This window comes from Trachurus trachurus (genome assembly GCF_905171665.1).
Source record: "Trachurus trachurus genome assembly, chromosome: 13".
Taxonomy (NCBI): domain Eukaryota; kingdom Metazoa; phylum Chordata; class Actinopteri; order Carangiformes; family Carangidae; genus Trachurus; species Trachurus trachurus.
Window position 1 is genome coordinate 27,407,605 of NC_139892.1, and position 15,350 is coordinate 27,422,954.

Here is a 15,350-nt window from a genome sequence, read left to right on the forward strand (position 1 = left end):
AGAGATTCAGAGGGTCAGCTCGGAGGTGATCAGTCACTAGCAGCATCACATGAGGTGGGGCTCATTCTCTAAAGGAGGGCTGGGGATTAAAGCTCTGGGGTGTAGTGAGAAAATCGCTGGATTCTCAGAGAGTTGTGTGAGGCTGCATGTTGTCATCCATTTTGAACTTTAAAAAAAAAGGACACAGATAAGAAAAGCTTAGCGATGATAGATAAAATACTGTAAGTTGTTCTAGGACAAAAGACTGAATTTAACAATGTATTAAAAGCTAATTTATACATTCACAAAGTATCTGCAATGTGTGATTTGTGTGTTTTATATATTATAGAGCTGAGTGAAATGGGCTATTGTACAGACCATTTTCAATTAGTGATTGTGCAATGTATTGTATCTATTAAACTAGATGAGAAACCAGCTAAAAGAAACATGAAAAAGATAAGAGAAAAAAGGATGGGACCTAAAGAAAAAGACACAAATAACCTGGAAAAGAGAATTATGAAAAGAAAAAGAAAGAAAAAGCTTACCTGAGAACAAAGCAACATGACCAGCTCCACGACTGAGGTGCTTGACTTCATACACACTAGACCTGCAGCAACAAGGGCAGATGAACAGAAAAGAACAGATATTATCCATAAATGTTAGTACTATACAGTATGTAAGAATGTGTGGGTATATTTTTTTATTTTTATGTATCAGAGCCAGATAACACTTGAAAAATAAATACAGTATACAGTAACACAAAGACATACATACAGAATGGCACCTGGACAAAATTACTGTATATTGTGTTTGGCATGAAAGAAATTTTAGGCAACTGAGTAGGCCCCCCAAATTGTGCTCTCAAATTGCGTGTCATGAAACTGCAAAAAAGTCATTTGCATCTGCACAGAATAGATGTGTGCAGAACAGATGCAGACGTGTGCATGTGAGCACCCCACCACACACACACACACACACACGCCTTAACACATGCACACAAACTCACAGAAGTGAACACAGACATTCACAGCTTCTTCCCTCATCTCCATTCTGTAGATGGTGAGCCGTAGAAGCGGACAACTCTCTAATGAAACAAGGGCAGGTGTGAAAAAGCTCATTTGCGGAAACAATAGCTACAACTGGTCTCGTATTCTGCACCTCCAGCTCCTTCTGTTGCACTTGGCAAGAAGCGTTAAGGTGAAGTCATTAGTAGAGGAAAGAAAGCAACTCTCCAGGACTCATTATAGGCTAGCGGGAGTACACGACTGTGGCACACAGCTGCTATTGTTGAATGCATGACAGGGTGTCAATCAGAGCAAAGACCAAACTGCTCTCAAACTACCCTCACTGTGAAGAAAAACTGTCTATTCAATTTTAATCCACACCACAAAACCATATTTATATCAAAGTAAAAAGTACATAATCTGTCCAAATTATAGCAACTACCCCCGTTACCATAATTAAAGACAAAATATTATAACATACAATGCAATATCTAAATTAATATTGAGTTATTAATGTCTTTGTGCCCCTATTTTCAACTGTGTTTACCTAAGAAACTCAAATGTGCACTCAAATTCAGTTATATAGTCAAAACAGCCAGATGACATTCACTGGACATAGTTTGGTTTGTGAGAATATTGTAAATATTCAGAGCAAAGGATGGATGAATCTTGTATAGTCACCTCTTCTCCATCCATCTCTATTCATGAACAGAGACTGTCCGAGGGAGCATATTGTAAATGCTCTGAGAGGATGTGACCTCCTCTTGTACAGAGTGCCACAGCTGACCTCTTGTTATAGCAGTGACATGCTGAGCTATAAGTCAGTCTAGCCTGACACAGGAGTCAGGTGGCCAACTGACCCTGGCCTTGTGCTTGTAGACAAACTAAATGCATTCTATTTAAACATGGCCTGCCAGTCCTTTCCTGTAAACAGGGCAGGGTTAAGGCACGGGTGAATGTGGCATTGTGGGGCGATGTGTCGGCAGGCTGGGCCACTGAGGGGACAGCGAGGAGCAGACGGCAGGCATCACAACAGCAGCAGTGTTCATACACAGGCCTAACACACCAACTCCAAGTGTAAAGCTCAGGGTGCACTCAACATAATTGCTGCAGTGACCACATGTCTGTATGGGGGTGAAGGAATATGGTGAGGCGAAGGGGCACACGGGGCACAGGAGGGCTTGACCCCAGGCAATCTTAGGAGTGATGGATGGCTGGTAATTACTCGTAAATGGAGTGCCTTTGCACTATAGCACAGTATTTCAACTGTGAGCCTGGGAAGGGGCCAGTGGGAAAAAAAGAGAAAGAGAAGGAGAAACAGCATAATCAGTTCAAGTACATGGACAAATGCACCAAGACTACGACAAATTTAAAGATTTAAAGTCCATGTGGTAAATCTGTGCATTTGTTTGGTCTGATAAAAGTGCTCTAATCCATGTCAGGGTGCACACAGACCCAGACAGAGTTTAACATGTCTGGTGAAGAGTGCTGAGGCCCGAGCTGTCTATCTACAACCTTGTTTGTGGGGTTACACTCTCAGCTCAGCTCTGGTTTGTCAGCTTAGTCAGTCTGCTGACAGACTTTGAGTGAAAGGGTAACAGACATATTCACACTTGTCAAGGCTGTGCTACCTGATTTTTCATTCCTTTCCCCTGAGCTTGTGCGAGTGGCATAAGCCACATGTACATGGCAAACTCTCATCCAGATTCATATGTATACATGTACTGTATGTATGATACATGCATGATAAACAGAGGCTAAACTGTCAGCCTGTGTAACTGCACTGGCTAAATGGAGATATTTTAAAAAATGATTAGTAAACTTTAAATGTTGTTTTAATCGCTGTACAGAATTGAAATGAATCATTTGACCACTCATTTTGACAGAAATCGTTTATATCAGCCCTACTTACGTATAATTAAACCTGCTAAAGGTCACAGCTCAATAAGAAAGAAAAAATTTGCAAGGCTAAATATTTATTATTTGTTTGATTTTATTTTTATTAGAGGAACTCTATCTTAGGTAAAGGGTACTATTAAAAGTTCACAAATGAACTATGTTCAGGAATGGCTCTGAATCCTCTTTTGGGTTAGGGTTAGTAAAGTCATAGGCACAGGCTCTGCTGTCATTACCTACACAGACCACTGAGACTCATATCAAATCAGGAGAAAATAACAGGCTCTTAGAACTGTAATTTACTGTAGCTTGTTAATTTCAAGTTGAGAGTAGAAATCCTAGATACTGTACACCACGCAGTGTGTATCTGCAAGCACATAAATGCCAGACACTGCTGGCTGCGGTGGCAGTGTGTTCTTGTGAGTACAAGCCAAAACAAGACAGAGAAGTGGAGTGGCAGCACACAGACATGCAGGCATAGACCCTGAGGTTAGGCACAAGTAGCACTGTGAGAGGCTGCCAACCTGAGGCCTGGAGAAGGCACTGGGAAACTTCACACAGCCACCAGGAAATAAGACTCGAGCCAGGGGTAGAGTGCAGCAGAGGGATCACACACTTCTGCAACACTGTGCACAACTGAGCCAGTCAGGCCAGCACTTTAAATATATGCAATGTGACTGCTGTAATGCAGTTTTAAATACAATTGTTAGGGCTATTACAGTGAAGGAATGAATCCTGAAGGCTGTGTTATCATGACGGGGTATCAAGTCAGTGCTAAAATATTCATGAATACAGGTTTTACTCGCAGTGCTACATCACCACACATCAACAAACTATAACATTATCTCTGAGACGATGATTAATAATGCTTCTATCAACATCTATACTTTATTTCTCTTTCTAGAGACAGATTCGCTGTTTTCTCAGGAACTGATCCGAAGTTTTAGATATCCCTTCAATGGCAAAAAATCAGTTCCTATGAGTTCATGCTGAAATTAAAAAAACTTATTAAAATTATATATTTATATAAAAAAAAGACCAAAGTACGCTTCCATCACAAATAGAAAATTATAAGATGAAAATAGGGTCTAAGTTTTGAGAAACATTAGCACTACGAATATTACTAGAAGGGGCAACGACCATCAAATGTGAAACACTGATGTTTAAAAATACCACATCTAGAAATTTGAATCAAAGACGAATCAAAACAGATTCAACGAGTCAATGACAGAGCCCCAGCTTGTGCGCAAAACAGTGACTTTCCTGTCAACACCAACGACTGTGTGGGCATCCATCAATGAAGTATGAAGGAGTTCATACAATAAAGAGGACAGAGCTGCACACAGTGGTGTGAGAATCACACTACACACTATACAACATCTGTACTGTACCTTCTATGAGCAACTCTTGGCCGTGGCTGCCCAGCAGGGTACGTGATAGAAAAGGTGCAAAGTCGACAAAGATCTCTCTCAGCAGGGGCGCAACCTTCTCCAAGGCCCTCTCCAGCTTCGTAGTAATGCTGTCAAGAGAACACATCAAGACAGAAGTCACAAAATAAAAAATAAAAAGACTTTTGAACTAGAGCAAAATGGAAGGGAGGTAATGGTCCCTTCCATCGACGCATGGAAAGAGCAGCATGATCCTCACAGCTGACCCAGTGCACACAGCTAACAGCAGTTAGTGTGTAGCCAGACTGTCAGGGGCCTTGGTGAGTGGAAAGGGTCACACATATTTGAGTGGATGCAAACCAAACCTGATATGGGTGCTGGAGATGTCACTACGAGAGGAGCGTATGCTGTTAAAAGCCATATGAACACGTGTTTTTATAGGATCTCTCCTCAGTTGTTTGCATTCTTTGTTGTGACATGTACAGTAACCAGACTTGCACACTGGGATCACAGGTGTTCAACACTGCAGAGGAAAGTTCCTTATCTTCCACACACTCAGTGCATGCTGCTGCTCGACATTATCTTAGCACCTCAGAGAAAGTGTGAGCTGGAGTCATGTAGCCATAGAGATAGGACTCGAGCTGCAAAAGACAGATTCTCTGTTGTGTTCCTATGTGCGCATACACGATGGTGGTCAACATGAGCCTGAAGCTTGTTTTCCCGGGCTAAGATGGGTAGAAAGCAGCAGGACAGAGATAAACACAGAGACTGGAGGAAAGGTTTGGTTTAGGGGTTTGTAAGAGTGCGCTGTGTATCTTCCTTCCAGCGCTCTGGGAAAACACAGCAGAGGGATGACAGATACACATAAAAAACAGGATGCAGGGAGTTTATGTGGCCAACATAAATGTCCTTGCCTAAGACACTGGCCTGCACCTCTGGAGGCTGCCTGTAATCCTGTCAGGGAGCTAAAGGGTTTGAGCTCAGGAGGAGTCAGTCCTTGGCGTAGTGGACACTGGTCCACTTCACAAAAGGCACTGGAATAGAGAGAAAAAAAAACATAACCACTTCATGTTTTGTGACATACGGGTTGTGCTCATGGACCACTTAGGCAGAATTATAATGATAAAATACATATGAGCTGAGGTATAAAAATACACATTGATAACCACATTTATTTTTTCCGCAGGCTGGAGCAGGCGATTCTGCCTGGACGTTTTGTCCTCATCGGAAGTATAAGTTAGACACGAGCAAGGTCTGCAGCAAGATAGTACTATCATTGACTTCACAGTTACGCTAAGTGATGTCGGTTACTGCTGCCATGGCAACTGAATCTCTGTTCCTCCAGCGAAACACACTGAGGAAAAGAGAGAGAGAGAGAGAGAGAGAGAGAGAGAGAGAGAGAGAGAGAGAGAGAGAGAGAGAGAGAGAGAGAGAGAGAGAGAGACTCTGGAGAAAGACCTGAGCTCTCACCAGTCAAGTGGGAGAGCAGGACTAAAGACGTCTGTCACAAACTATTAGAGCAAGAGAGAAAGATGAGTCAAGGTCACAACAAGATATACACAAAGAAATCCACAAATGCACATCAAGAATTAGTTCAAACTTGTTTTCATAGCGTTCACGTATTTGTGCCATTTTGTTTTGAAAAAGAAAATGAAGAATTCAAAATTTACCGAATCCAATGAAACGTCGTTCCACAATCATTACTCATCAATCAATGAATTCAAAGGAAGAGTGAAATAGAAGAAGACTTTTTTTCTCTAAAAAGAACATGTTTGAAACATAAGCCTTGCACACAGCTTTGTGTGTGAGTGGATTGTATATATAAGTTACACAAACATAATAAAGTGAGTTTACTACCAAGGGAAGTGAGAGTGTGTGTGAGCAGAGAGGCCCCGGTCCTACCTCATGTTTTCTACAGTGTCTTCAGGCATCGGGGCCACTGTCTGCACGGCAGGCAGATTTTTACTGGTTGCTCCATTGACAAAACTGGAGGATGAGGAGGTAGAGGGGGCTGCATCAGTGGCTCCTGCAGGACAACCAGCAGAGGCATGCAACGAATGAGTACATATATTTTTAACAAGATTTAATAATTATACAAAGTGTGTGAGAATTAATTTAGATAATTAAAACACATTGAAATGAGATATAATTTTTATATTTCAAAACTATGACACTTATTTGAGCAAAGATTATATTTCATACTGAATGATAAAAAAACAAAAATGTTCCATTTCAGTGTCACCTCCTCAGGCTGAAAATGTATGTAATAGCACACGGACTAAAATAATTTTAGGGGAAGAAAGAAAAAAAATAGTACACTATAAAAATCAGCCACAATCTGTCTCCTGACAGTAAATTTGAGCAGTCAGCACAAATTTCAACCAAGTCAAACAAATGGAAACATGGTAACAGTGTCAAATCATGCACTAAGTCTTTAACGAAATCCAAGTTTCACTACGTTGGGTGTTAACACTCGTGCCAGGAGCAGCATATGGAATTATTTTGCTTAGAAAGATGACAAAGATTAAGAATAAGCTGACACATCAAAACAACATCCACATCAAATTTTTACATGATACACTTTGGCATTAAAGCTAAAATAAGGGTATCATACAAAAACAATTAAGGTAAAGCACTGAGTCACGTCCTATTGGCAGCACATGCCCAAGTATAAAATAATTATCACTGTCCTTATGAGAGGTGAAAACCGGAGCAAGTGAGATCATGGGGTCTGTGGCTTTAGCTGAAAATACACTCTGACTTGGATACATTTCTTTCATTCCTGCAGTAGGGCTCACAGAGGAGAGAGTTTTTTTTCCTTTAAATGGAGCGCATTAAAAGGTGTTGGACGTCCTTCTTGGTGTTAAGTGGGTCCTTTCAGAGGCCTTGACCAGAAGTCCTGAGGTGGAACCAGCTCAATGCAGCAAAACCCCAGGAGAAGCAATGTGATAGCAGGGGAGGGGAGAGTGGTATGCAGTACATCACACAGGAACACACTTTCACACAGGTGAAGCTGTATGCACAAGTTCATTTGCATTTCATTTTGACTATTTAATTGTATAATTCAAATTATAAGAGTTTTTTATTTTCCTTTTTTGGTTGCATTAGAAAGATATACGTTTGCATTTTCTTGAGCTTGCTCTGCTGCAGACACTACAAGGAAGGTAAAGAGCACCATCTAGTGGTGATAACAAGACCTTGCACTGACATGTAAGATCACATTATCCAGTAGAGGGAAACCATTTCATCTCTATTTTTGAAACAGCATTGGTGAAAGAAAAACTAGACTGAGTCATTAGGGTGAACAGTAATTGTAGTAAATTAGTAGCCTAATGTTTGTAATTTAACCACATCTCCAGCACTGGCCACAGTATTTTAACCATGTACGTACAGTATATGCTGGTAACCTTGAGCATGTCCTACCTGTGGTGTTGATCATGCTTTTAGGTGTCACAGAGGCAGCAGCAAAGATGTTGGGGGTGCTGCCAGCTGTCAGCCCAGCAGAGGTGCTGCTGCTGCTTCCCACTGTGTGAACTGCGAGGCTGCCAGGGGAGGTTTTCTTCACAGGCACCATCACACTTCTACAGAACACACACACACACACACACACACACACACACACACACACAAACAACTCAATGTGAAAGAACAATAAAACATTAAGAACAGTTAAAATGTTAATAACAACAAGAAGAATGTAAAAACTTTGAGGTTTTCAGTCTGTCCTCTGTCCCACCTTCCCTGCCAAAGTCTCCTTGAGCAAGACACCAGATCCCTAACAGCTCCAGGGGGCTATGAGCAACTACAGATGGCGACTATAGACGCAAACTGTGATAACGTCACGGAATTATTCATATAGTCTGACTTATGGCCTTGATGTTACAGTGTAAAACGATGGCTAGAGCTGTGAGTGAAACACTTGTTCAGTTTTGTCAGAATGTTATACTTCAATGCAGAGCAGAGAGTTTTGTTCTTCTGACCGAAAATGGAGGCTTGAAATACCCCACAACATAGTGGATAATACAAATGCATTCACTACTTTAGAGCAATAAAATAATAAAAGTTCATCTCTAACTGTTCTTAGGCCGTGCGAGCATGAGACATCAGTCACGACATTTTAAAAAGTAAACATCCTGACCTCTGGCTTCACCTTTCAGTGTAACATGTGCAATGCAAGCACACACCCACACACATATTGTATACAAAGCTAAAATAAATAAACGTGAGGGCGAGAGGGCAGCCAGTCAGAAGCTACATATATATATATACCACACTTTCCCTTAAATCCGTTCTTGGCTCTCTGCTGCCCTCTGCTCTATTCAGAAGAGCTGAAAACTTCCTCCCACTAATGAGAGAACCTCTGGGAGCAACCAGGCAGTTGTTGCTTCCACATCTGCACAGCTATTGCCTGAGTCTGAACTGACAAAACTGCAGCTCATTCACAATGAGATTCATGAACTACATTTCTAAAGGTTAGAAGGCGTATATACAGTAGAGAGCAGGCATATTTTTTATGGCCTACATTGAGCAGGTTTTAATATCAGGTTCTTGGATACAGCACTTTTTTTGTTCTAGAAGCAGAAGTTTTGAAAAGTAGTTATAAAAGATATGTCAGGAAAATGAGTGAAGAGTCAGAATGAGCCATGAAAACCTACAAACATTAAGTTAACCTAAACATAACTGTGTTTCCCCTTTTATTTATAGAAGCTACAGTACAAAACATCACATGGAGCTAAGAAGGAAAGGGCCTGAGCTCATGAATGAAACATGTAAAGAAAAGCTTGTGGAGGCTTGAGATGAAAGTTACACTTGTGACCTCGTGTAGCCGCGCAGGAAAGCACAGACACGCCACTAACCCACCAGACCTCTGTTCACATGCAATCTGATTGGCCAGGGGTTAAAGATGATGCAGTGAACTTGGCCCTGCAAGAGCTCTCTGACAGGAAAGAGAAGGAAAGCTTGTCCTTATCAGGTCTGCAGTTGGCCTTTGGGTTTGTGCGGCTGCCAGATAATGTCTCGTCCAATCCCCTGCAGTTACTCAGGGTGACACAGGCCAGGCCTTTGCTCTGTCACGAGCTAAGCCTGCTGTCATCTGAAGTAAATCCCCAGAAATCCTCCCTCAACAAAACAACACAGACTTTTACTGTTTTATGTTGCTATTTTATATCCACAATCCATCTGATAGATGAAGCCAAACAGGCTTGAAAACATGGAAAGAAAAAGGAACTAAGCTGAGGTGTATATCCGGTTTTGGGGTGATTTATCTGGCATCCCTTCCTACTGTAACGCTAAACTGATCAAAGCCATGAGATCTTATGTAACAGATCGTTCTTTCTCTGTGATTTCTCTCTATGGATGAAACATGCAAAACTTGATTATATGACACATTGAGACACACTGTTGTTGTTCGTAACGCCATAAAAAAACATATATAGTAGTTAAATAAAAGTTTTGAAATTTAGCAGATCAAAATCAACTCAATCACACAGGGGAGTGTAAGAGAGAGTCAGAGAAACCCCTGAAAGCTTCCTGAAATATTAATATCTCCAGAGATACATATGCGCTCTGATTAACACTGATGACAAGTATCATTTATTTAGTAGATCTCTGTAATGTGCTCTTCTGTGAACTCTCATGACAGCTTTCAGAACGTCACTCGTGTGTACTGATCGTAGGACCTGGGTGTGGTTTTCATCTCGCTATCCATCCGTATCCCTGCCCCAGTCTCTGGCAGGGCTGGGATGTTCTACAGGACCTACAGGATGTTGATAAAACATGAATCTCTTTAAATGAATAATTCATAAACTGAGTGCTCATGAATCATGTATAGATTATCTAGTGCATATTTTATTAATAGGATTGTCTTAATTGAGTTAGAGAGAATAAAGCAAGGATTAATCTTGGAATGAATATTAATGCGGTGTGTGCAGCTGTGGAAGATGAATGCGGTGTAAAGTATAACCAAAGAAATGCTTCCTTTGTGAATCCCACAGATGGAATCTAATCTAATAGTGCTTTAATTCAGGACTATAAGGATAGAAACAGAGGAAACACACTTACATTTCACTCGCAAATTCAATTAAAAGCAATTACCATCTCTCTCCATCGTGGGAAACATCAAATGTAGAGGGGAAAACAACATCTCACAGAGCTCATTTGGATGCTTTTTTGGAAGGCGAGGGGGAGAGAGAGGAAGTTAAGGATCACCAAAGTGTTTCTGTACTGTACTCCTGCTCTAACGGAAATCTGGATGTTGAGCAATTTAAACCCCTCCTCTGTGAAAGTCTTTGGTAAAAAAAAAAAAAAGGGCCATGACTGCCCCTGTGCACTCCACTTTAAGCCATTTTTCCCTCCTTTTTACTTTTTTGATGTTGTCACTCCCAATCTATTGCTGCCCTGACAGACAAATGAAAGGCCTGTCCGTGGCTGGCAGCTCATTTCGCTGGCAGGTGGCAAACAATTAGACACAGCAAATAGAGGCTGGAGGGAGGAGTGACATGAAAAGCATGAGACAAAGTTGTATATGTGGTCAGGAGGGTTTGTGTGAAAGCATTTCAAAAATAATACACTTTGCCGTGGCGACTCATTTCAGGCTGCCAGTTCCCATTACCGGTGTGAGCGGTGAGGGTGACAGGGCCGGCCGTGGTGTGGCGTGAGGCTGCTTCTGTTTAATCTGTCATCAACGCCCTGGAGACCCCCACCCTCTCAGCTGTCCTCTCTCCACGTACTCCTCCATCTTCTCCCCTATTCATCAGGCTCACCTCAGCCCGGCTCAGCGGCATGCATGCATTAAATAGAAGGGAGGCCCCATTGTTCCTCCTGACTCGCTGTGTCCTCTGCCTTCTCTCTGGAGCCTGGCAGCAACTGCACAGACACAGAAAACTCAGCCAAATCGGCGGTGTCCAGAGAACAGGAAGAGTTTTTGTCTGCGCTAAACCAACTCGAATTACTCTCAGAAAATTACGATTTTCAAAACTTTATCAATCATAAGGGAAAGGGATCACAGGGGCCGGAAGCTTTGAAGTCCCTGCAGGAGCAGGTTTGTAAACTCCCAAATCCAGACAGATTACTGTGTGGTTTTATCTAATCCAGGAATGTAAATAAACTGCAGGGGTACCACAGTGCTTCAGAGACCTTTTCAAACACAGGAATTCTTTGCCGTGGGGGATGAGTACAATACAAGAGGCCTAAAATGAATAATGTGTCACAAGCTACTTAAAAACCATTAGCAGTGCACTGGATCTCTAAAATAAACCCAGAGGATTAGCATTACCATTCTGTGAGTGTTTCACTTTGTGCGTGCACACACACACACACACACCTACAATTTTTATGGTGCATATAATCCTGTTTTGTTTACTTTCCATTATTAAGAAAAATGCATAACTTGAGTTCAGTTAAAAGGCCATGTTGGTGTTAGGGTAACTGTAACTACTTTTTCTAAAGAAATAACTTGAAACCAATGGATTGGTTGGAATTGTAGGAAAAATACAGGCAGCAAAAGCAGCAAGAGTTGAGAGTGTGCTGAAAAGTCTATGATTTGTAGGAAATGGGGCTAAAACATGCAAAACATTTGGTAATGTTTTTTTTTACAACAATGACACAACCTCACCTGTCAAAGGAGTGAAACTGCATGGGCAGCATGGCGTGGGCCTGGCCTTTGGCAGAAGGGTCTGGGTAGCACACCGGCTCCAGCCCAGCCTCCATTCCCTCCACTGGAGCTGCCACCAGACTCTTCAAAATCTCCTTGACGCTGATGCCCTTGTTAGGATGGCTAATGCTGCTGATGGAGGATGTCTGTTTCAGCAACTCCACACTGGGTGGGTCAGACAGACTCTCCTGAGACTTCTTCACCTCTGAGGACAGCGTAGCTATCTGCTCACTCATGGCAAACAGCCCTCCAGCGCTGTGGTCGAGGTCAGACCCATTAAGGATGCTGGCTACGTGCTCCTCTCCGATTCCAGAGTCTGTGTGAGGAAGAGAGCTCTCCATGTGCGGGTCTTCTGATGGTACAAGATGATCCTTACTGCAGTCAAACGCTAGAGGTGTTTCTGTAGATCACAGACAACAGGTAGTCGGTATAGTTAGCAGTTCAAATAATTGTGCCTGTCAAGATAATGTCTTTTAAATTCAAATATGTATCATCATTTTCATTTTCATTTTCCATTACAAAATTTAATTTTATTATGTGTAATTGATCAAAATAACAAAATAAAATGTCAAAAGCAAACTCTTATATTTTGTTTTAAGAGAAGTTCTTCAACCTAAAGTTATCAAATTAACAATAATGTGAAACAAAACCATATGTTTGGTCTTGGATACACAAGTCCAGTGATTATTAATGATATAAAAAATAAAAAAATAACAGCTTTCTGTCACTCCCTCTTTCATACTGAACAGCATATCACAGACATTTTTCATTACATGCTTTCTAAATTAATATAATGTATATCCAAAGAAATAGATGTAAGAAATCAAGATTTAAACTGAGGCTTTTCCCATCATCTTAAACTGCATTCAAATGCTATATATTTGCAGCTGAAGAGTAAATTTAGCGTGTATAGAAAGAGCCATGTGCCAGCACAGCCGCTTAGATCTCTCTCCAGAAGCTCTGATCCTCTGGTGAGATTATCTCTCTGTTATTCCTCTTCTATGCTAATAAAACATGAATCCCTTTCTTCAGCTTCCTCCTGCCTAAAGCCATGGAACTCACATTTTACTGAAACAGAGACTGAGGAGTCAGTTAGCTGCTCTATTATTCTTGTACATAATAAACTGGACTGTACTTTTTTATGATGCTGAGTGTGAACCAAGGAGTCTACAACACCCTGTCCCTTCATTCAGTGAAAATCCATTGACATTACAGTGATTGTCAATTCTGCCATCAGACTGCACAGGTGTCCTTCTACTTTCGGACCCAGTGGTTACCTAGATGCGAGGCTGGCCTCATTAATATTCATCACATGCCCCCTAACGAGGTCAGCAGGGCCTGATTTAGCCAGCAAGAGTCGTCTGGCTTCCTGGTCCATCAGACAATCGTCTGCCACATGCCGTCTGGAAAATTCCCCTATTTTCTGGTGAAATTTATGAAGGCGGCAGTGTGCCTCTCTCCTCCCAGCAACCTCTATGATCCCATTCTCCTCTGGTGGATTGCTTGCCTAATGGGCACTGACAGATGGGGCTGAAAATAGCAAGCCTGGCTCCACTGCCCCAAAAACCCACTGTAGTTAGCCAGCGTGCTGCTGCTGCTGCCTTCCCAGCTCCGCACTTCCTATTGCTCATCTCCTCTTTCTTCCTTTTCTGTGTTTTCCCACCTTTTCAAATTGCATGTTTCATATTTCCTACCACCTCCCCTGCCTTTCTCTTGTTTCTTTTATCCACTTCACCTTCTGTGTGAATGGAAGTTGATGAAGTATGCTCGCTCAGGCATCTCATAAAAGCAAGTTGGCAGTGCAGCAGACATTGTGTTAAACCTTTGTAGGCAGCCACTGATTTCCCTTTCATGTGACTTAATGTATGATTTATGACTTGAGGCACATACTACCTTTCATTTCAGAGAGAACGGTGATGCCTATTCAAGTTGGTAACCACCATCTCCGGCCCCAGTCTCTGTTTTCTTCACGTTTAATTTTGTGCAGTGCAATTAACAGAGCTCATGAATAAATCATAGATGAGCCAGTGGTGTGCAGAATGGGTACCCCTGCTATTTTACTGAATGAGCTCTCGGCAGAAAGGACCAAGGACACCTAACACTCCTATAACAGTGAGAAGAAGGAATGAATGGATGGAGGAAAGGTAGAGCGCAGCTGTCAACACCTGTGCTGGTCGGTGAGTTGATCTCCTGACGAGCGCTGCGGCCCAACTGGCCGCTGATCCTGGCGGTCTCACGTTGGGGCTCCAGGATGTCGCGGTACTTTGAGACCATGAGGACAGAGATGAAGTACACCACTGCTAAAGCCAGGAACTGGGCTTGCTTACTGTCATCCTGTGGAGAAGAATCACATTATGGTTTAGCCACAATATTCAGGTGATCTTCGTATAATTACACAATCTGCTGCTGCTGCATTTAATTCTTCTGTGGCTTGCATTGAGCACAGAACACATTTCAGTACTTCCTTTGGAATGCTTTACATTCATTCAAATGTAACAGGCTTGCATTCATCACACAGCAGCTCCATCGACGGGAGCCCCTTTAGTGTTTCAACTGTTGATTCAAGGGTGTTACATTGCAAACCTGTTTGTCTGCCAAAATGAAAACTACTTCCAGCTTCTCTGCAGCCAAGTCTTTGTGGCAAACATGTGAATGTCCCACACATAAACACCTTGTAAATACACAGATCCACACTCACCACATCACGAAACACCACAGCGCGCAGACGATTGATGTCCACATCCTGCAGAAGGCGATCAGGGTCCTTGATGGGAGACAGGTTACTAGGGACAAGCTCTATGGCTGTCTAAAGCAGAGAGATAACACAATATGACATGCTACTCTGTTCAGCCAGGCCTCAGTTAATCAAGTTTTTGATATTACTTTTCTTTTTGCATAATTTCAGAGATATGAAAATGGACAAATATGTAATTGACAAAAAAATCTAATCAAGGCTAGAACACAAAGACAGATTTAGTATTACTGAGTGTCATAGAAGCAAATTACATTTAGGATATGAAAATGATTTTGTATCACTGGTCGGATCACAGGCATAGGGCAAGAGATGATATTTTGAACTAGGAGCTCAAAAAAAAAAAATGTGGCATCCCATCATACCTTGCTGGAAGTCACAGCATTGAGCAGAATTTCCTGAGTCTTGTTGTTGTTGTTGGGAATGGAAGACTTATTTCTGTGTCTCTGCCTGCACTCCAGACAGTTCCTAACAGCCACACAACACACTGCACACACGTACGCGGGCAAACACACACACACACACACACACAAGTTTACACCACTATCCTTTGTGGAAGTTGCACTGACTTCCATTCATTGAAGAAGAAGGTTCATTGAAGACTAAAGAAAACACACACAGGCACACATACACAAAACATACAAATAGGCTGTCTTTACAGAGTTAAATGGAAATTAACT

General features: G+C 41.9%; 1 protein-coding gene across 3 annotated transcripts in view; it reads right to left on the reverse strand.

Annotated features, from left to right (window-relative positions):
• The window catches only part of nbeab (neurobeachin b), a gene marked incomplete at both ends in the record, with an annotated part of 208,339 nt that overhangs the window by 85,723 nt on the left and 107,266 nt on the right, over positions 1-15,350 (reverse strand). The window contains 9 exons of one of the 3 annotated variants that reach the window (XM_083984900.1): positions 525-586; positions 4,271-4,398; positions 5,182-5,301; positions 6,170-6,293; positions 7,691-7,848; positions 11,880-12,318; positions 14,084-14,252; positions 14,617-14,724; positions 15,036-15,157. In XM_083984900.1, the coding sequence (XP_083841026.1) occupies positions 525-586; positions 4,271-4,398; positions 5,182-5,301; positions 6,170-6,293; positions 7,691-7,848; positions 11,880-12,318; positions 14,084-14,252; positions 14,617-14,724; positions 15,036-15,157 (1,430 nt within the window). Of the gene's footprint in view, positions 1-524; positions 587-4,249; positions 4,399-5,181; positions 5,302-6,169; positions 6,294-7,690; positions 7,849-11,879; positions 12,319-14,083; positions 14,253-14,616; positions 14,725-15,035; positions 15,158-15,350 lie in introns of all 3 variants that reach the window. The other 2 variants (XM_083984899.1, XM_083984901.1) reach the window with 2 other exon arrangements.